Source organism: Chionomys nivalis, chromosome 17 (assembly GCF_950005125.1).
Source record: "Chionomys nivalis chromosome 17, mChiNiv1.1, whole genome shotgun sequence".
NCBI lineage: Eukaryota > Metazoa > Chordata > Mammalia > Rodentia > Cricetidae > Chionomys > Chionomys nivalis.
Window position 1 is genome coordinate 36,822,846 of NC_080102.1, and position 20,506 is coordinate 36,843,351.

The 20,506-nt window shown below is 53.5% G+C and overlaps 1 protein-coding gene across 4 annotated transcripts; it reads left to right on the forward strand.

Annotated features, from left to right (window-relative positions):
* The first annotated feature begins 1,299 nt into the window (after positions 1-1,299).
* On the forward strand, positions 1,300-18,902 carry Sun2 (Sad1 and UNC84 domain containing 2). 4 transcript variants are annotated; one of them, XM_057791738.1, is made up of 18 exons: positions 1,300-1,515; positions 3,859-4,017; positions 4,803-4,993; positions 5,144-5,284; positions 6,051-6,146; positions 6,464-6,557; positions 7,636-7,709; positions 9,262-9,389; positions 12,383-12,637; positions 13,164-13,241; positions 13,722-13,765; positions 14,231-14,396; positions 14,800-15,021; positions 15,297-15,381; positions 15,727-15,842; positions 15,953-16,120; positions 16,319-16,411; positions 17,456-18,902. In XM_057791738.1, the coding sequence occupies exons 2-18, from the start codon at positions 3,896-3,898 to the stop codon at positions 17,567-17,569; spliced, it is 2,187 nt and encodes a 728-aa protein (XP_057647721.1). In that variant the 5' UTR covers positions 1,300-1,515; positions 3,859-3,895; the 3' UTR covers positions 17,570-18,902. The 4 variants fall into 4 exon arrangements, with proteins under 4 accessions (XP_057647721.1, XP_057647718.1, XP_057647719.1 ...); XM_057791735.1 differs by having other exon boundaries at positions 1,301-1,515; positions 7,630-7,709; XM_057791736.1 differs by lacking the exon at positions 1,300-1,515 and adding an exon at positions 1,833-2,021 and having other exon boundaries at positions 7,630-7,709.
* Positions 18,903-20,506: the final 1,604 nt, after the last annotated feature.

Genomic DNA, 20,506 nt, shown 5'->3' on the forward strand with positions numbered 1-20,506 from the left:
AATTCTTGTCACAGGGCCCCAGATAATCCGGGATCATCTCACTCCAAAAATCCCTAATCACTTCTGAAAGGCCGTTCCTATCCTAGAACCCAGGATTAGCACCCAATAAAGTGTGGAGGCCTACAAGACATGGAGAGATTGCCTGCAGTCAGCCCATGGTCATGATGTCTGAATGCCCAAACCTGCAGAGGTAAACAGAACAGGGGGCTGAGAGAGTTCGTCCCCTGCTTAGGAGTTGCTTTTAATCAGTGGCATCTCTTCCAGTCGGCAGGAGTCAGTTCCCAGCACAGTTATAATATCATAAGGGTCGGCAGCATCCCATTTCCAGACGGTACAATGAAAATCTAAAATGGGGGTCTGCTTTTATCTGGAGGAGGAATCAATACACAAGGGTTTTTTTTTGTGTTTTCTCAGTCTCCCACTGCCTTCCTATACCAGCTTTTGTTAATCATTTCTTGTCCCATTTGTTTTTTCTTGGCTCTTTAAAGTGATGGGCACTGGATCTCATCTTCCTTAGAAGTATTTTGTCCCTAGCTGCATCTGCTGTATCTTTTTTGGGTTAGGGTGGGGGTGGGGGAACAGGTCCCTGGAGCCCTGCACTCACTTTAGGGGGAGGAAAGTGGGAGGATGTGTGGAACCAGACTGGCATGGCGGGCAGTCGCCTTTCATCCCAGCACTCAGGAGGCAGAAGCAGGAGGATCTCAGTGAGTCCGAGGTCAGCCTGGTCTACAGGGTTCCAGGACAGCCAGGGCTATTACACAGATCTTGTCTCGAAAAATACACAAAGCAAAAAAGGAAAGAAAGAAGAAACTCTGGGCTTTTTGGAAGATGGGTCGGTATCCAAAATTCAACCTCAGAATGAAATCTTCTAATCTCAACTTTTACCTCTGGGTGACTCTACAAAAGAAACAGAAAACCTCCATGAACCTGTTCCCTAGTCTTTAAAAGGGCAGACACGGCTGGCCCCGGCAAGTCGTCCACACCACCGGCACACTACTCTTCAGCGCGAGTAGGGACCTTCCACCCGCACCCTTCCCTCGGGTTATTTCCAGGACATCCTGTGTGCGCCATCACTTAAAGCCTTTAGGGCCTCTGCGCCGGGCGCGCGTGGGCAGGGGCGCGCGAGGGCACACTCAAGTCTCACAACCTGGAGGTCGCACTCCCCTCCCGCTTCCCACGCGCGGATTCCAGGGCCCACGCGGAGGGCGGGCAGAGCCGGAGCCTTTGTGTTCAAACCGGCCAATGAGAGGCGACGGAGGGCGGGGCCTGCCGGCTGAACTTGGCCAATGGGTTGCAGGCTGTCAGCGTTGACTGACAGGCGCACACATACACACTTGGCCACGCGCGCGCCGCCCTGCCCCACTCGCGCTGCGCGGGCCTCGGTCGGCTGCATTGTCCGCCCACCGACCCCGCGCCGTCCCGCGTCTCCGATCCGCGCGCATCTCAGCCCCCGGCCCGGCTTGGACCAGAGCGCGGCGCCGCCCGCGAGACCCGACGCGGGAAGAGCCACGGAAGGTAAGGGACGGGGTGGGTCCGCCTCCCGCAGCCCCGCGCTGGCCTGGCCCGAGTCGCCGTCCGACCCGAAGCGCCGGCCTGCGCCTCCCGGTCCGGCCAGGCCGAACTACTCCAGCCCTTGCGCGGCGCACGCCCCGGACCACTCGCGGGCCGGCGCCCTGACGCATCGCGGTCACGGGGAGGGCGCTGTCCCCAGGCGGGACTTCCCCAGCAGCCTCCGGGGTGGAGGACAGCCAGGAGCCAGCCGCCCCAAACCGGCCCAGGGCAGTGCCACTGACCGATTCCTGGCACTGGAAGTTCTCAGCCTGCGCCACCGCCGCCTGTCACAACTCTGGGGGAGGAGAGAGAAAGAGAGAGGCCCATTTAGCTCAGTTCCAAAACAGCCTAACCCAACCAAACCAAAACAAAGCCATCGCGCGCCGGGGTGTGACTGAGAGCCAGGACACGGGGAGAGCGCCTGGAGCACTTTGCGTGTCTCACGGGAAAGTGGAGTGGAAATGTCACGTGTAAGATTCCCCAAGATAGGGGCCAACTCTATCTGTAATGAGGGTTCTGAAGTGGGGAAGGATGTTTTATTTGAGGGTTTTGTAACTGATGGTGGGGTAGGGGAGTGTCTATCCTAGCGACTCTCCACACTGTAGACCTTTGTCATCTTGTGAAACCTGGACGGCTGCTGTGGTAAACTATTTTGCGACAACAGGATGCAGCATGAAAGATAAAGAGCCACACAGCTCTGGGAGTGCTGGGAGGTGGCACACTGTAAGTGTTCAGTACCCTACCTCCCACCTCCTCAGAACGTTTAGATTCTTGCCAACAGCGGCGTGGGCACTGTCTAAACATGTTGCAGTGTTTTTCCCCCTGGCAAAGGCTTCATCTGCTCCAGGAGGGCAGGGGTTAAGAGGAGGGGGTGAGTATCTGTAGCTGTCAAGTGGGGGTGGAAGCCGTAGGTGGAACTACCTTATAAGGACTGGAATACAACCCGGGCCCAGGCCAACTTCCTGCTTTGGATACTACCAGTTGGTCCTTTACCAACACCACTACAGAGAGTGAAGGGTGCCAGATGGGCATCCCACCTGGAAAGACGCCAGTTAGCCCAGACAGGAGGCTACTTGTCTTGCTAGCTGGGTGAACCTGACCTTCTGGTTTCTATGGTCAGGGTTTAGGTGTGTTTCTCACCATTGGGAGGTCAGTGTCTGCCAGGAATATCAGGAGTCCTGATATACCCGATATACAAAGTCCCAATACCTGGAACTCTTGTTGGGATACACGTTTGTGTAATCCCTTCTGGCCCAGGCTCTGAGAAGCCTGCGTTGGTCATCCGAGATTTGAATTTGGGTTCCAGGGCTGAAAGGTTTGTTTACCTTCGCTCACGTGGTGGAAGACTGTCTCTGGCCAGGTCTTTTTACCTTGGCCTTCTTGTCAATTTCACCCCATCCCACGGGGTGACTGTGACTGTCCTGTACGCCAGACTGACTGCGGCACGACATAAGAGCTCCACCTTCTGCATTACTTCCTTAACAAATATTCGTTGTACAACCACATAGTTTATAGCTCCGTTCCCACTGTATGTTATACGAAACTGTAACGCTTTCCAACTTGTAAACCTTTCGATGGAATGCAGATGTCTAAGCCCTGCAGTCTCTCAGGTCTGAGCAGAAAGAGACTTGGCTCTCACCTACAGGCTAGTGTCCTAGGTTTCTCCCCTGTAGAAGGGTGTGGTGATGGCCACCTTGCTTAGGCCAGGGTCATCATTAATGAGTAGGACAGGAACCAGACTGCCAGTAGTCCTTTATCATGGCCATTGTCACATCAAGATGTCACATCGCAGTGTGCTGGGAGGCTGCAGATATGAGCCCCGTGATAATGCAGGTGGGAAGGGCTTCTGTAATCGGGATGTGGCTGGGGCCCCGAAAGGAAGGAACGGAGAGCATGCCCAGAGGAAGGGGAGCAATGGGTGTGGGGCTGGACATCTTGGGGAGAGAATAAAGCCCTGGTGTGGGAAGGGCTTGAGGGTTCGCCCTGGGAAGCAGTGATCAAAGTCCCTGTCAAGTGTGTGTTAGTCTCCGCTGCACTCAGAGGTTGAGCAAGGCCCAGTTCTGGCTCCCACAGAGCTCAGTGCCAAGGAGGATAAAGACAAGCAGCCTATAAACTGGGAAGCCTTGTGAAAAGAGCCACGGAAGTAAATCCCAAGGCAGGCAGCGGTCAGGGGTGAGTAGAGAGAGCTTCATGTCACACGGCTGCTTCGCTTAGGTGTGCAGGACATCTGTCCTCTCCAGTGAGGTAGTGCCCGTGTCTCTCCTCGGGGGAGCCCTACACCTTATATGTTGTCCTGTCTCCCCCAAGTCTTTCTTCAGGAGACGGGTCCCTACCCTGCCTTGTCATGTCAAGACGAAGCCAGCGCCTCACGCGCTACTCCCAGGATGACAACGATGGCAGCAGCAGCAGTGGCGCGAGCTCCGTGGCAGGAAGCCAGAGCAGCCTGTTTAAAGACAGTCCTCTCAGGTAGGGACGGGGCGGGCTGTTTAAAGACAGTCCTCTCAGGTAGGGACGGGGCGGGCGACTCTTCCTTGCCGCTGTTGCGGATGGAGAGGAGATGCCTGTGTTTGGTCCAGAGGTTTCTGCCTTTCTTCACACACCTACAAGGATGGCAGGACCCAGGATGCTGCCTTCTCCACCCACTGTGAGCAGGGGCCACCTAGCCTCGGGTTTAGTGAACAGGAAGTGGGGAGAGGCAGCTTCATACAAAAGCCAGGCAGGAAACACCAAAGCTGGGCTCAACAGAAGCAAGTCTACTGTGGATGGGTGTGGCAGTTCAGCCGCCTTCCCCAGGCCCACACCTCACATTTCACCACCTGCAGGGTCTCAGGAGCTGGCCCTTGACTCAGGGCAACAGCGCCTTGTCGTCTTGCCTCCTTGCAGCCTTGAGGCCCCTGAGGCTCTGGTTAAGTCTGGGAGGCCAGATCAGGTTTGTCCAGATTTTCAGTAGGTTGCAGAAACTCCTAGTCCTACTAGGAAGCATGGGAAAACATTTGGCTTTGAACTGAGAAACCCGAATTGAATGATGACCCACTCTGTCTCTAACTGATGAACTTGCCCGTCTCTGGTGAGATTCGGCGAGAGGTACTAGAAGCAGAGAAGTACCTGTGCTGGGAGAAGTCAGAAGTAGATGGGTTGCTGGTCGCCTGGCAACAAGGCCTACCCATACAAAGTGAGCCTGCCAGGGCTCTTGGCTTCCCCTGCCTGGCTGGGCTCACTTCCCTGCCTCTCCCCTCATGGCTGTCCCACAGGACTTTGAAGAGGAAATCAAGCAGCATGAAGCGCCTGTCCCCAGCTCCACAGCTGGACCCCTCCTCCGACTCTCACACCTCTTACTACAGCGAGTCTGTGGTTCGGGAGTCCTACATCGGCAGCCCTCGGGCCGCGTCCCTCGCCAGGAGTGCCCTCCTGGATGACCGTCTACACAGTGAGCCATACTGGAGTAAGTACCCCAGACCCCCTCCTGAAACCTGGGCTCCAAGTTCCTTCCCTCTCAGTGTTCCCAAGAGGCCCTCCTCGGGATGCTTCTCGGAGCACCCCTCAGCCCCAGGTGGAGGCTGTGGGAGCTCAACAGAGCCCCGTCCCCTGCCAGGTGGGGACCTGCGGGGTAGGAGGAGGAGAGGCACAGGCGGCTCGGAAAGCAGCAAAGCCAACGGGCTCACCACTGAGAACAAGGTCTCAGAGGACTTTTTCGGCTCTTCCTCAGGCTACTCTTCAGAGGATGACTTCGCAGGTAGGAGCTGCCTCATTAGCTCATGTGAGTGGATTCTAGGGCTACAGGGGACTGAGGACAAGGGGCACCCTGACAGTGTGAGATGACCTCACCATAGCTTCCCTGAGAGCTGGGGACAGAGCACTGGGGTAGAGAATTTGCCTAATAAACATGCAACCTTGGGCAGTTCTCTCTCTCTCTCTCTCTCTCTCTCTCTCTCTCTCTCTCTCTCTCGTGTGTGTGTGTGTGTGTTCACACCTGTACACACCTTACTGGGTGTCTGCACCAACACTCTCCATCCTTCCCCCAAGCGGTCCCTCACCTTGGACTTTGTGTGTCTGTGGAATCCTCCTCCACTCGTCTGTGAGTGACCCAGAACCACACCACTGTGTTTTGGGCAGTTTAACCTGGGACTCAAGCATGGTCAATACTCAGTAATTTCTGTTACATGCAGGAGTGATCCCTTGTCTGGTTCTAAGCAACTGCCTAGAGATTGTCAGCAAGGAGGGGTGCAACCGGGAAATAAAACGTCAGGGCCTGGGGATGTGACTCAAGGCAAAGTGCTCTAGCAAGCACAGGTCCTAGGTTCAGTCCCCAGCACCAGGAAAAGATGTTGGAGAGTCCCCATCTATCAGTTCACACGCATGCCTTGAGCTACTGTGTGCCGGGCCAGTCTGGTACTCTGGGCGGAGGATGAGAGACTTCAGCTCAAGCAGAAGTCAGATTCCAAATCCTGGGTTCACAGTGATGGTGAGAAGTGGAGTTTGTCTCCTTCCCTTCCCTGCAGGTTACACGGACTCCAGCCAGCACGGCTCAGGGTCAGGGTTGAGGAGTGCAGCATCTCGGGCGGGCTCATTTGTCTGGACCCTGGTCACTTTCCCAGGTGGGTACTCGCTGTGTGCTAGGCCACTTCCACACTTCTTATTGTGTCTGCTTGGGCACTCAGGCTACAGAGTCGGGAGGGCTTATTGTAGAATAATCACTGAGAACCGAGAGCTGTAGGAAGGGCCTAGCAGGTTTGAGCAGGAGCCACTGCAGAACAGGTCGGGGTATAAGAAGACTGGGCTGATGGACTTGGAAAGGGGTCATTGTGGAGTGGGACAAACGGGGCCTGGCAAGGGGTGGGCAGGGGAGTGCAAAGATGGGAAAAGCATAGTGTGCTAAACATGGCTAAGCTTAGGCTTAATGGCCACCTTTCAGGCCGGCTCTTTGGTCTTCTCTACTGGTGGGTTGGCACCACCTGGTACCGCCTGACGACCGCTGCCTCCCTCCTGGACGTCTTCGTCTTGACCAGGTGAGTGGGACTCCAGACTTGATGATGAATCAGAAAGACCTGGCACCACAGGGCTTGATAGAGCAGCCGAGCCTGAATGTGTTCCACCGTTCCCTGGATATTCCCAGTCTAGGGTAGCTTCTGGCGTAGGCAGGTTTCCCTTCCTAATTAATAACTCAAGGTTCGTACTCACTTGGGTCCTTCCTAAGAACCAAGGGCCACCCAGCCCAGCCACTTTCAGTCCTCAGAGAAAGGGTGGCTTTGCTCCCAGTGGCAAACTCTGAGGCACTAATTCAAAAGTGGGGTAGAAAGTCCTGACTCCTTAGGCCTGTGACAGGCTACATTCCAAAGGTTTCTGCTCATGAAGAGGCATTGTCTGAGGATGCTGTGGGGTTGGTTATTCCCCAAATTCTCGAACCAGCAGAACAGAAGCTTAGGGCTATGTCCTTCGGGCGGAGAAGAAAGGCTAGACCATAAGGTCAGGGCACTTCTAGCCAAGTCCAGGTCATGGAGTATGGCTAAGTGCTGCTGGAAAGTGGGATGGTGACCAAAGAACCTGAGAGAATCAAGAATCAGTCAGGAGAACTGAGAGTCTGAAGCCAGCCTGAGCTACATGGGGAGTCCAGGTCAGCCTGGCTACCTATCAAGACCCTATCTCAAAAATATATGTGTGGTAGGGGTGGGGAGGCTAGAGAGAGAGATGGCTCAGTGGTTAAGAGCACTGGCTGCTCTTCCAGAGGACTGAGTTCGATTCCTAGCACCCACATGGTGGCTCACAACAGCCTGTAACTTAGTTCCAGTGGAAACAATAGCCTCTTCTGGACTCTGAGGGCACCTACACTCGCCTGCACATATGTCTACACACACACGCAGAATTGAAAACAAGTTTTAAAATTTATAGAGCCAAAATTCCCCTACTCTTAGGACCTACAGGTACAGTTCTAGTGAACTAGCCTGGCCCTAATCCCATGGGAAGCTCAAGGGTACTTGTTTTAAGTCTACTTTAGAATTCTAGAAAAGTCCCAAGGGACTGAATGGAGCATGGAGGCCCAGATCCCACGTGCTGATGTCTGCCTTCTTCTGCCCTCCCGAGGTCCAGGCACTTCTCACTGAACCTGAAGTCTTTTCTGTGGTTCCTCCTGTTCCTGCTGCTCCTGACTGGTCTGACCTATGGTGAGCAGGGGTGGAAGAAAGGGAAGACAGAGGCAGGTGTAGGTGTGGCAGTCGCTGGGCTAACAGTGCTCCAGGGGTAGGTGTGACAGTCGCTGGGCTAACAGGAATCCAGTGGACCAGATCATTGGCAGAGCCCTGCCAGACTTTCCCACTCTTCCCCAGCCCCACCCTACTGTCCCAGGCTGTCCTGTTTGAGTGCACCCCAGGGCTGAGGGCTGTGTCTCATCTGACCTTGCTCTTGCTGTGGTACAGGGTGTCTCTGGGAGGAACACGCCCATGGACAGCCACTCTGTGGGTAGCAAGCAGGAACTCTGAGCTATTATTAGGAGCAGCTATTTTCCCTCTATTCCAAATCAGGACAGAGTCTGTGCAAGGGGAATGTTTTTACAAGATCAAGTGAAACCTTTGGCCGCCTTGAACCAGAAGTGGTGAAACAGCGAAAAAAGAACTGGCTGGGACACGAAGAGCTGCTTACCCACAGCTCTGCCCCTTTCTGCCTGTCACAGGACCTTGTCATCTTTGCCTTGTGTATTCCACTTCTCATTGGACAGCTAGCTCACTGAGTTTCCGGTTTCATGTGATTTGGCTGTGTATCCCAGGCCCACTTTCAGTGACTGCAGGAGCTTGTGGAGAGTTGGTTTTATCTGTGTAGCCCTGGCTGTACTGTAACTCTCTGAAGAACAGGCTGGCCTTGAACTCCCAAGTGCTGGGATTAAAGGAGGGCCACTACCACCACCACCACTGCCCGGCATACTTTTATTAATAAGAAGGCATTTTTCCAAATGTTGGTTTCCTTTTTGTTTCCTGTTACAAGAACAACTTGTTCATACCTAGTGGAAACTGGGCATCACCCGTAAAATAACAACCATTTTATTACTCACGACAGCGTGGTGCTTGTCCCACCTGCGCTTTCCCAGCTGCTAAGCACAACTCCATCTGAGCTTCTCCATTTCCTCGTAGGGTTGACAGAGCTGGTGTCACAGTCGGGGTTCGTGGAGGTGCCAGGGGAGTGTGTGGTGGTGGTGTGTGCACAACCTACTGATTGTGGGTGCTCCTTCCCCTCCCTGCTCAAGGCTGATAACTAAGTGGCAAACATGACATTTTTCAGGCTCTCTGTTTCTCTGTGGCTGCAGCCTTGGGCCCTGATCCTGGGATGCTGCATTCTCTCGTGTGATGCTCACTGTCAGCAACCCGTGGAGCTGGGGAGCTGCTAAGCCCACTCACAAGTGGCCCCTTGAGCCATTTAACCCTTCTTCTGGACAGGGAAGCCAGTGGTGGTTGTTGTCAAGGTTCTCCAGGGCACTGCGCACCGAGACAGCTAGGGCTACCTCAGGGCTGGGCTCCACCCCTAGAAATCTGGAGCTGGTAAAGGAAGGTGCTTTCACACGAATTTCACTGTCTGCAGAATGAGCGAAGGGGAGTGGGGTGGTGTGAGCATTGAGTGCGCTGTGAGGTCATGAAGTGTCATTTCCACGCCTGGGAGAACTGGACTCACAGTGAGTGACACAGACCACATGACAGATTCTAAGCAGCACTCTCTCCCTGTGCCTAGGTGCTTGGTATTTTTACCCCTTCGGGCTGCATACACTGCAGCCCACCTTGGCCTCCTGGTGGGCAGCAAAGGAGAGCAGGAGGCAGCCGGAGGTGTGGGAATCCAGAGATGCCTCCCTGCACTCCCAGGTGAGTCCATGGGGCTGAGGGTGGTGGGCGAACTCCAGCCTGCCTTTGCAGGGGGCACCCCAGCTCACACAAAACTACAAAACCCTTTCCCCTAAACACAACTCAAGGTATGTATATGCTCAGAAAGCAGAAGGAAGGGGTGGCAAACGGTTTTGTTGCCTTTCAATGTGATTTCTCCATATTGCCGCGGCTTCTGTGTGTAACATCCTCATAAGGTACCTCCTACTCCTCTCCCAACTTAAACTTGTGACTTAAGACTGCAAGTTTGTAGTAGCTGTGGGTCTGGAGGTCCCTTCTGGGCTGAACCAGGACAGGTGGTGCTGGTGGGACAGCAGGCCTAGGCCTTCACGGGGACAGCTGCCCCCAGGTGCTCTTTGTTCGCCTATCAGGCTAGCCTGGGCTTCCTCCCATGGCAGCTCATCTGTGTTCTAGGAGGGGGGAAACAAGCCAGATGAGATAGGACCTGGAGAAGCAAGTATCAAAGACAGACCAGATGCAAGGAGAGGGAAGCCCCTCCAGCAGGCGACTGGCTGGGCCACTCTGCAGAGGCTGCAGACACGGGAGTGAGAGATGGTGGTCAGTTTATAATCTGCTCAGGTCTTAAGATGGGGCAGGCCCAGGCTGTGCTCTTCAGGGGCCTGCAGTCAGTTGTGGTAACAAGTGAACCAAATAGGCAAATAACCAGAGTGCAGTAGAAATACAGGGCACTCAAAACTCTGTCCCAGGGCTAGTGGGGCTGGCTCAGTGCACAGCATACTTGCTGTGTGAGTATCAGACCTGAGTTCAGATCCCCAGTATGACTAGTACACACCTATAACCCTGGTGCTGGGTGGTGGTGGAGTCAGGTGGATCTCAAGGGCTTATTGGCCAATAAGGCCAGCTGAAATGACATATCTAATGTCAACTTCTGGCCTCCCCTGGTGCACAAGCTAGTACACTTCACATACATGTGTACACACATGCATACACACATGAGCATGGCACACACACACACACATGAATCTCTTTGTCTCAGCAGGGCATGGTGGCTCACATCTGTAGTTCTGGCACTTGGGAGGCTAAGGCAGGAGAATCACTGTGAATTTGCAGTTAGCATGGGCTACATGGTAAACTACAGGACAGTCTAGACTAAGAGTAAGACCCTTTCCCAAGAAAACAAACGCTGAGCGGTGGTGGCGCACGCCTTTAATCCCAGCACTCCGGAGGCAGGGGCAGGTGGAGCTCTGTGAGTTCGAAGCCAGCCTGGTCTACAAAACTAGTTCCAGGACAGACTCCAAAGCTACCAAGAAACCCTGTCTCAAAAAGCCAACAAACAAGCAAAAAAACCAATCAAAAAAAAAAAAAAAATGAAAAGAAAACAAACATCCCCCCCAAAAAAACCTCTTTGTCCTCTAGTGATTTGAATTTTGTTTGTACCTGCTGAGTTAACCTTGCCACATATTCCAGCATTGACCTTTTCATGAATATGATCTTATTTCTTAAAATGATGGCATCTCCTGTCATTTGCAAACTCCTTTTAACGTTAATCTTTGAAGCGACCAGGAGCAGCTCAGTCTTGGGCCACTTTGCATGTGGAAAGGGGAAGTAAAGGCAGCAGAGCTTGGCCTGGCTTCCGCCAGTGTGAAGACAGCAGTGGAGACAGCAGGTTTGGATAGGTGATGGCAGGGGCGGGGGAGGGCAGGCTGGGAATAGCATTCTGTGCTTGCTACCTTTTGAGTCATGCGAGCATATGTTTAAAACAGAATTTCTAAGACCGCAGACCTCTGCCCCAAAGTCCTTTACTCTTTAAGGGTTGGTTGCCAGACTGCATTTTGTAATTTCTCTTGGCAAAGATTTCGTTGTTTGGTGAACAACAGTTTTCAAAATTCGTGACACAGTATCAGATGTCAGCCTTGATCCAAATGGCTGCTACTACATCTATGTAGGACATTGATTTAAATGAGGACAATGCAGAGCTTTCAAACCATTCCTTCTTGATGTAGTTATCTATGGAAGAGCAAAAGCACTGGAAAGCCAAAGGCTACCCCTCCCGACCTTATACAGCTCATGGCATGTATATACATATATACGTACACACACACACACACACTCACGGGCTGCCCAGCTGGATCTGATGGGAACTATGTTTAGGGAGCTTTGGGCCCAGCTCCTGCAGTGTATGCAGTGTATGTCCTGTAGCTCCTGCAGTGTATGTCCTGTAGCTCCTGCAGTGTATGTCCTGTAGCTCCTGCAGTGTATGTCCTGTAGCTCCTGCAGTGTATGTCCTGTAGCTCCTGCAGTGTATGTCCTGTAGCTCCTGCAGTGTATGCAGTGTATGTCCTGTAGCTCCTGCAGTGTATGTCCTGTAGCTCCTGCAGTGTATGTCCTGTAGCTCCTGCAGTGTATGCAGTGTATGTCCTGTAGCTCCTGCAGTGTATGCAGTGTATGTCCTGTAGCTCCTGCAGTGTATGCAGTGTATGTCCTGTAGCTCCTGCAGTGTATGCAGTGTATGTCCTGTAGCTCCTGCAGTGTATGTCCTGTAGCTCCTGCAGTGTATGTATGTCCTGTAGCTCCTGCAGTGTATGTATGTCCTGTAACTCCTGCAGTGTATGTATGTCCTGTATCTCCTGCAGTGTATGTCCTGTAGCTCCTGCAGTGTGTGTCCTGTAGCTCCTGCAGTTACTAGCCATGCCCCAGCTGTTTTTGCTTTTTTGTTTGTTTTTGTTTTTTCAAGCAGGAGTCTCACTAGATATCCCTGGCTGTCCTGGAACTCACTCTGTAGACCAGGCTGGCCTTGAACCCACAGAGATCCGCCCGCCTCTTTCTGCCTTACAAGTGCTGGGATTAAAGGTGTGCACTACTATGCCTCGTTGCCACGTCCCAACTGGGCTGAGTCAGGAGCCCCTCGAAATCTCCTCTTTCTGCTAGCTGTCTCAGTGGTCATCCCCAGGAAGCCTTGTGGTAGGCTCCCCTGGGCCCCCCCAACCTCTGTTCTTTCCCTCTGACCCCACCAGGCTGAGCAGCGGATTCTCTCCCGGGTGCACTCCCTGGAGCGGCGCCTGGAAGCTCTTGCCTCCGAGTTTTCCTCCAACTGGCAGAAGGAGGCCATGCGGCTGGAACGCCTGGAGCTGCGGCAGGGGGCTACTGGCCACGGAGGCAGCAGTGGCCTGAGCCACGAGGATACCTTGTCTCTCCTGGAGGGGTTGGTGAACCGCCGTGAGGCTGCCTTGAAAGAGGACTTGCGCAGGGAGACAGTGGCTCGTATTCAGGTGAGGGAACAGCATTGCCGGGGTGTGGGGCTGCACATCCCCTGAGGGCGATGCCATAGAAAACCCTGAAAGTGCACATGTTGGGTGTAGGAAGCCCCACAGAGCATGAGGGAGACAATCGTGTGTAATATAGCATCACTTGCCAGGTACCCTGTCAAGGTGGGGATGATCCACCTTCCATGGTGGGAGTGCCCAGCATGGTGCCTGACACCAGTGGAGTGTTAGACACCAGGTAGTACCCCTTGTATTTCAGAGCCTTGTAGCATAAAGCCAGGAAGTGAAACCTGGAATTAAAAGTCCCATTATAATGTAATGAGCCCTGTTAGCTCCAAGGGCCGCTGTCAAACCTTAGTCTCTCAGGGCATGATGGCGCATGCCTTCAATCCCATCACTCAGGAGGCAGAGGCAGGTGGGTCTCTGAGTTTGAGACCAGCCAGGTCTACATACCGGAGTTCCAGGGTTACATAGAGAGACCGTGTCTAAAACAAAGCAAACACAAAGCCAGTTTCTTCCCCGTATCTGGCAGGAAGAACTGGCAGCCCTGAGGGCAGAGCATCACCAAGACTCGGAAGACCTCTTCAAGAAGATTGTCCAGGCCTCTCAGGTCAGTGGGCTAGGCGTGTAGGCCTGCGCTGAGGATCTCACCACACTCAGGTCTGTCCTTGGTCCTTCACGGATACTGCTGGGATGTTGCACAGAAGGGGAGTGGTCTCGTGGCTTCTCTAGGGGCTGAACTTGTCGCACATGGATGCTCCACAGTGACCCAGGGGATGTGTGCATAGGGCAAGGTGGTAGCTGTGCCTGTGCGTCTGTGCTCAGTGAACATGAACGTACCTAGGTGGAAATGAGTCTGGTGAGGTCACACAACTTCAGCTGGTTTGATCTCTGCTGAAAGGGCTGGGAGGTCCCGAGACAGGGATGGGATTAAGCATTAATGATGGGACCCCCCCTCCTACAGGACAGGTCCTCAGAAATGAAGAATCCTGTGTATTCTACATGCTAGGCAGTCACTCTGCCAACTGAGCTATGTCCGCAGCTGAACTCTTCATTTCTTTCTTGTCTTTGTTCTTCTTCCTGCTCCCAGGAGTCCGAGGCTCGTGTCCAGCAGCTGAAGACAGAGTGGCAAAGGTAACAGCTGCCATGGCCAAGGCCTGTTCTGTCACCATTAGGGCTCTGCCTGGTCCCTTGGGGAAGGCTGGCAGAAACCTAGCTTAGGACCCTGCCGGCAGCCTCTAAGGTCCAGGGAAGATTGGTAAGGACTAGGGATGGCAGGGCCAGGCACTGCAGAGAAGCTGGAGCTGGTGCTGGAATCTTCCATGTGCCTTATGTTCTTACGGCCAAGCCGTGAAGGCAGGGGAGGCCGCGACACTGTTGTGTATTCCAAGCTTTAAGGGAATCAGAACAGAATTAGCTCTGAGACAGGCAAGCTAGTTCCCAAGCTCCTGTGCTGTGTTCTCCTGCCAGACTCCAAGGGCAGTCCTGCTCCTTCACACACGCAGTGAGTGACAGGCACACACTTTATGAGGAGTCAGTCAGGGGGTCCTCTTCCTTCCTCAGCATAGCCTTACCTTACTTGCCTTCCTCTGGGGTTAGGATGACCCAGAAGGCCTTCCAGGAGAGCTCTGAGAAGGAGCTGGGACGGTTGGAAGCCCAGCTGGCCAGCCTGCGGCAAGAGCTGGCTGCCCTGACTCTGAGGCAGAACTCGGTGGCAGATGAAGTAGGACTGCTGCCACAGAAGATCCAGGCTGCCAGGGCTGATGTGAGTTGGAGTTACCCAGAGCCCTGTGGAACACCCTCCCCTCTGAGACCACCACCTGGGCCAGGGTCTGTCAGCTGGGGCTGTATCCCTACTCTGTTGTCTGAGACCACCCACCTGGGGGTGGGTCCTTAGCCTGTTGTCTGCAACCACCCACCTGGGGGTAGAAGTGGGGGCAGTATCCTTGGTCAGTCCTGGAGGCACATTGTACACCTGGACTGCTGCAGACCTGGACTCTGGGGGAAATGTTTGCCGTTCTTAGCCAGTCTTCCCTAGAAAGTAGTCCCTGACCTCTATAACCTCTCTCCCAGGGTCTCCTTCCCCTCCAGCTCTGCCTCCCTTAGTGACAGCCCACCAGCCTCTGCCATTCCGGCAAGCTTCTCAGTGACACTGCATTTGTCCCTAGGTGGAATCCCAGTTCCCTGACTGGGTCAGTCAGTTCCTTCTCCAAGACAGGGGAGCCGGTAGCGGACTCCTGCAGAGAGACGAGCTGCATGCTCAGCTTCAGGAGCTGGAGAGCAAGATCCTTGCCAGCATGGCTGAGATGCAGGGCAAGTCAGCCAGGGAGGCTGCAGCTTCTCTGGGATGGACACTGCAGAAAGAAGGCGTGGTCGGGGTGACAGAGGAGGTAAGGACGACTACCCTCCCCACACACTGCTTTCTTCCCCGGAAGCTGTAGACCTCAACAGTCCTACGCTGCCAGCTCCTCATATGTTCTAGGACATAAGTGATGGACCCTCTGGTTAGAGGTTTGGGTGTATGTTCTGGGCCAGGTGTGGGTGGTGGAGGTGTACAAGACCTGTTTGGGTACCACTGTGCCCGTCTAGCAGGGTCAGTCATGGGTGTGCATGCATTGTCTGTGCCCCATTCACATCACACCTGTCTCCTGGGGACATGTTTCAGCAAGTGCACCAGATCGTCAAGCAGGCCCTGCAGCGCTACAGCGAGGACCGTATTGGAATGGTAGACTACGCCCTGGAATCAGGAGGTGTGTGTCCTGCCTTCACCACTTTGCCTTACCTTGGTTCTTACAATGGCTAGGCCTCAAGTCTGCCAGGCAGCACAGTGCTAAGCAGACAGCTCGAGACCAGTACTGGACACCCAACGGGACTCCCATCCAAGGCCAGGGATAGCTGAGAGAAGCCATGAGGCACTAAGTGGCATTCCTGGCTGGAAGAGGCCTTGTGAATTTAGGTTAGAGCTAAGGGCTGGGTTTAAGGTCCTTATCCCTATGTTCTGTGAGGAGACAGGCAATGGCTCTTCAACCCTGGAACCCAGGAGCTTATTGGGCCTCTCCACTGAGAGTTTAAAGAAACTTTCTCTCCCGGGACAGGAGCCAGTGTTATCAGTACCCGGTGTTCCGAGACTTATGAGACAAAGACGGCCCTCCTCAGCCTCTTCGGCATCCCCTTGTGGTACCACTCGCAGTCACCCCGAGTCATTCTCCAGGTGGGCACTCAGTGAGGGCTCAGTGCACTCTGAACACAATGGGGGATGCCCCTCAGTCAGCCAGACCTGGTTTAAAGCCCCTTATCTGACATGCCTTTCACCTCCTCCAGCCAGATGTGCACCCGGGCAACTGCTGGGCCTTCCAGGGGCCTCAGGGCTTTGCTGTGGTCCGCCTCTCTGCTCGCATCCGCCCCACAGCTGTCACCTTAGAACATGTGCCCAAGGCCTTGTCACCCAACAGCACCATCTCCAGTGCTCCCAAGGACTTTGCCATCTTTGTGAGTACCTGGTCTGTGTGGGGGTGTCTTTGCTGAGAATCACCTAAGGTGGCTCTGGCAGTGATGGGGTTAGTGCATTTGAAAGAGGAGAGCCAGGGTGAGACCTAGCCCTTCGGCTCCTGAGGCTGCAGTGAAGACACCAGGTGTGAGACTGGAGTGACCCCCGACTCCGCCCCACTCCTACTTGCTTTGCTACAGGGCTTTGATGAAGACCTGCAACAGGAAGGGACACTTCTTGGCACGTTCGCCTATGACCAGGATGGGGACCCCATCCAGACCTTCTATTTCCAGGTACAGGATTGTGTGCTCATGGGCTGGAACCTCACCCCCCACCCCCACCCCATCAATAGCAGCCATCTCCCGGCACTTGCACCGCCAGGCACAGGGCTCAGAGACCTCTTCCCATCCTGCCTCAGTTCAGGGTAAAGGGCAGAGACTGACTCTCCTGTCAATGACACAGAGATGGCAACACTTAGGGCTTCCTGAACAGGGGCTCTGCGGAAGGGAGTTTTACTAAAGAAGGGTTGTGACAAGGATGTGACACATGTTCAGGACAATCAGTGTGTAGTCAGCTAGATTCTCAGGCAGGGCATGTGGCCTACAATAAGTGGGCATCTAATCTTCTACGCTTGATAGAGGCAGATTCCGGTGCTAGGGATGGAACTCAGTTCATTTTAATTCCTTGGTTGTTTTGTTTTTTTCTGTATGTGTGTATAAGTATTTTACTTGCATACTATATATATATATATATGTATGTATGTATGTATGTATATATGTGTGTGTGTGTGTGTATGTGCACCATCTGTTTGCTTGGTGCCATAGGAGGTCAGAAGAGGGCTTTGGACACCCTATAACCAGAATTATAGTTAGAAGCTGCCAGATGTGTGCTGGGAATTGAACCTGGATCATATGGAAGAGTAGCCAGTGCTCTTAAATGCTGGGCTAGCTCTTCAGCCCTATAACACTATAGCTTTTAAGCTAGACACACACCAGCAAAAAGCAAACTCTGTCCACAAGCCTCCTATGGAAGTTCTATGCATGATAATGCTAACCATGACTGGGAATGAATTCGTCAGTCTCAGATGAACTGTGCTGGTCCTTGGTACTCAGACTGTTCACATACGGCCCAAGGGCTGGCTCATGGGTAGTGGCCCCTAGAACCCTGAAGTCCCCCAGGGCCTTTGGCCTGGAAACTTTGTTCCAGGAAATACAAACTTTAGAAATGTAGGTTTTTTTTTTTTTGAACCCCCAGAGGGAGACATCTGGCCCCCCTAGCTCCTTCTGTTGGTGACATGTCAAGGGCCCAGTGACATTGAACCCTTCTTCTCCACTTAGGCCTCTAAGATGGCCACATATCAAGTCGTGGAGCTTCGGATCCTGACCAACTGGGGCCACCCTGAGTACACGTGCATCTACCGCTTCCGGGTGCATGGAGAGCCTGCCCACTAGCCCTTTAAGACCTTGTGCCTGCTGCTAACTGCCTGGGAGGCCCACCCTTCCCAGCATCTACCCCTGCTCTGAGAGTAGGTGTACAGCACCCCACCACTGCCCGCACATGCTTGATAGCGCTGACTTCAGGAGCAAGAACGAAGAGGCAGCAAGTGTAGGCTTCCCTGCATAACCAAGCAGCTTGAGGTTGCCAACAGGCTCCCATGCCTCTCTTAATCCTCCCTCTAGAGCTAGGCGCCTGCCAGGGTGTATATATGTAGCATACTTTGGAGGTCTGGGAGTCAGGAAGTGAGACTATTTGGTGGAGGGACTGGCAGCAGAGAGCTCCTGGTAGGTGCCAAAGCCATGGGCACACTAAGCCAGAGCCCCAGGGAGGTGAGCTGGGGGTCTTTTAGGACAGTGCTCAGCACTATATAGCGGGACCTGTCTCTGGCAGGTACCCTGGCCCACAGGGCCCCTGAGGTTTCTTGTATCCTGGAGGGTACCAGCTCCTGTGTGCCTCTGAGGACTGCTGTCTGTGCCAACCTAGATCCCCAATGCTGGGGACCATTGCTTTTTCTCCTGATGTGGGGTGAGGGTCTACTTTGTACTTCATTCCTGCTGTATCCTGCCTGTGCTTCAGAGCAAGGTTTCCATTCCCCCAGGGGAGGACCTAGGCTGTCTTTGGGGCCATTCCATCAGGGTAGCCTAGAAGAGAGGGAAAATGACTTTGGGGGTTCTCCTGGTCTAGTACCAATGCCACAGTGTGGTTCAAGGTTTCAGGTGAAGAGGCCACACTAGCCCACTCCCATCTAGTGAGGGCCCTGCCCACTCTAAAGCAGCTCCCTTGGGCTTTCAGCTCTTGCTTAGATTCCTTCTCTGTGGGGGCAGTTGGGTAGGGGCTGGGAGGGAGGCTGGCAGAAGTTACCTTGTGTGGGGAGGAGGAAGAGGCTTTATACTGAATGGCCCTGCTGTGTTATATATAGAATTCTCAAGGTCTGTTTTTATTTTTTGTTTTGTTTTTTTAAACTGAAAAGCTACATGCTTGATTCCTAGCCCCATTCTGCGGGGCACCAGCTGTTACTCAGTTCCCAGTTCCTGGCCTCTGAGAGGGGCTTGGTCCTGGCCTATGGGAAGGGCCAAGGGGAGCTGCCAGGCAGGGGCAAGCAGAAGCCCTCTTAGGTGTTCTGGTGAAGCCACAACCTGCACATCCCTGCCCTCAGGGCTTGTTTTGCGCTCTCTTGTCACAAATGCTGCACTGTTGGTTCTTTTTTAAAACAAACAAAACAAAAAATCTCTCTGGACTGTAATTTATGCCTATGCAAAAAAATAAAGTATGCCTAGGATCAATGGATTATGTGTTTTGTTTTTTTCTGGTTATCACACAGCAACTCAGCTGCTCTTAGACAAGGGACTGAATTCTTAGCTAAACCATTGTACCCAAAGACTTAGTCCTAATGCCCAGAAACTCAGGCCTTTGGTTAAAAACTACTGGGATGAACTTGGAACCCCAGCTAAGGTCCACTGCAGTGTTTCTGGATTTGAGGGCTGGCAGGAGGGAGTGAGATGACTTTGGGAGCTGTCATCAAGAGTACCATGAAGAAGGAGGACTTCCTTGTCTCTGCTTAAACACAGGCAGAGGGTCTCCGGTTTAAGGAGGTGTCTCCTGAAAGGGTCTGTCAGGATCTGCCAGGGCCTGGGGGACTGCTTAGATTCAGCTCAGGGCTGAGGCGCCTCCTACTGACCATGGCGTCTTGCCCAGAGCTGGTTCTTGCCTTGGCTGAGAAAATAAAAGCAGGAACTGGTCAGCAGGCAGGAGAGGGTACTGGCTGGAGTACAAGTTGGCCCAGAGCCCAGGGGCACGCTATGTACTCATTCTCTTCCATAAAACAGGTATTACTGGGCAGGAAGAGCCCTAACAAATAGTTCCATAATTGCCACACACCATCAGGGCTCAGTGCCTCTGCCATCTGAACACTCAAATCCTCTGGGCCTCTCATGGTCTGACCTTCACAAACTGTCTCCCTAACTCCCCAACTCCAGCCAAATGTACCCCTGCACTGTGGCACATTCCTGTTACATCATCTCAGTGCCAGGTACCAGTGAGCTTCTGCAGGTGCTGTGAGGACCTGGCCACCTCCATCCCACCCACCTTACTGCCTCAGTCCTAGAAAAGATGCTGCACACGCAAATTGCACATACAGAAGGCTACGTCTTGCCGTCATGAGACTCATGGATTAGCAACTTTATTGGCTACAAATGGGCTGGTATTCTCTCTAAATGGAGAGCTGAGATGGCTGGGTTCTGCAGAGACCTTTGCAGTCCCCATTAATGACCATTCAACACTGAATTCAGTCAGCTCCCCTGGCCATACCCACACCTACCTCCCTGAGGGCCTGAGGCCAGAGTGGTAGCTGTGGTTCCTGAACACAGTAGTTCTAGGGACCACCACTGCTTAAAAGGGCATAGTTAGGATGAAATGAAACTCTACTGTGGCCCAATGCTATGCCATGTGCCACCATGCTGAAGTCCCATTACTACAAAGGCACCAGCCTGAGCCAGAACTACACACAGATGAAAATAGCTGGATTCAGAGGAATGGGCTCCAGCTGGCTGAGAAAAGCTGTAGGGGAGCAGGAACTAATCCACTGGCGACAGCTCTTCCCTGTCTTGTCAGTCTCAGAGATGGCAGCAGTGACCGTCCGACCAGCTGTGGACCCACAGCAGCAGCACACTGCATTCAGCCTGACCACAACACCTGCCTCCCTTACTCTCAATGAATCCACACAACCTGGAATGTGGGGTTCAAAGATAGCGAGTGGAGCATTTACACCTGCAGAAGTGGGGCTCCTGGAGGCCCTACTCCTCTCAGCTGTCACCAGGTGCACAAGGCAGGCAGAACCAGTGTCCCCGTGGCAGCACCTCTACCTGGAGGGCTGAGCAGGGAACATGACACTG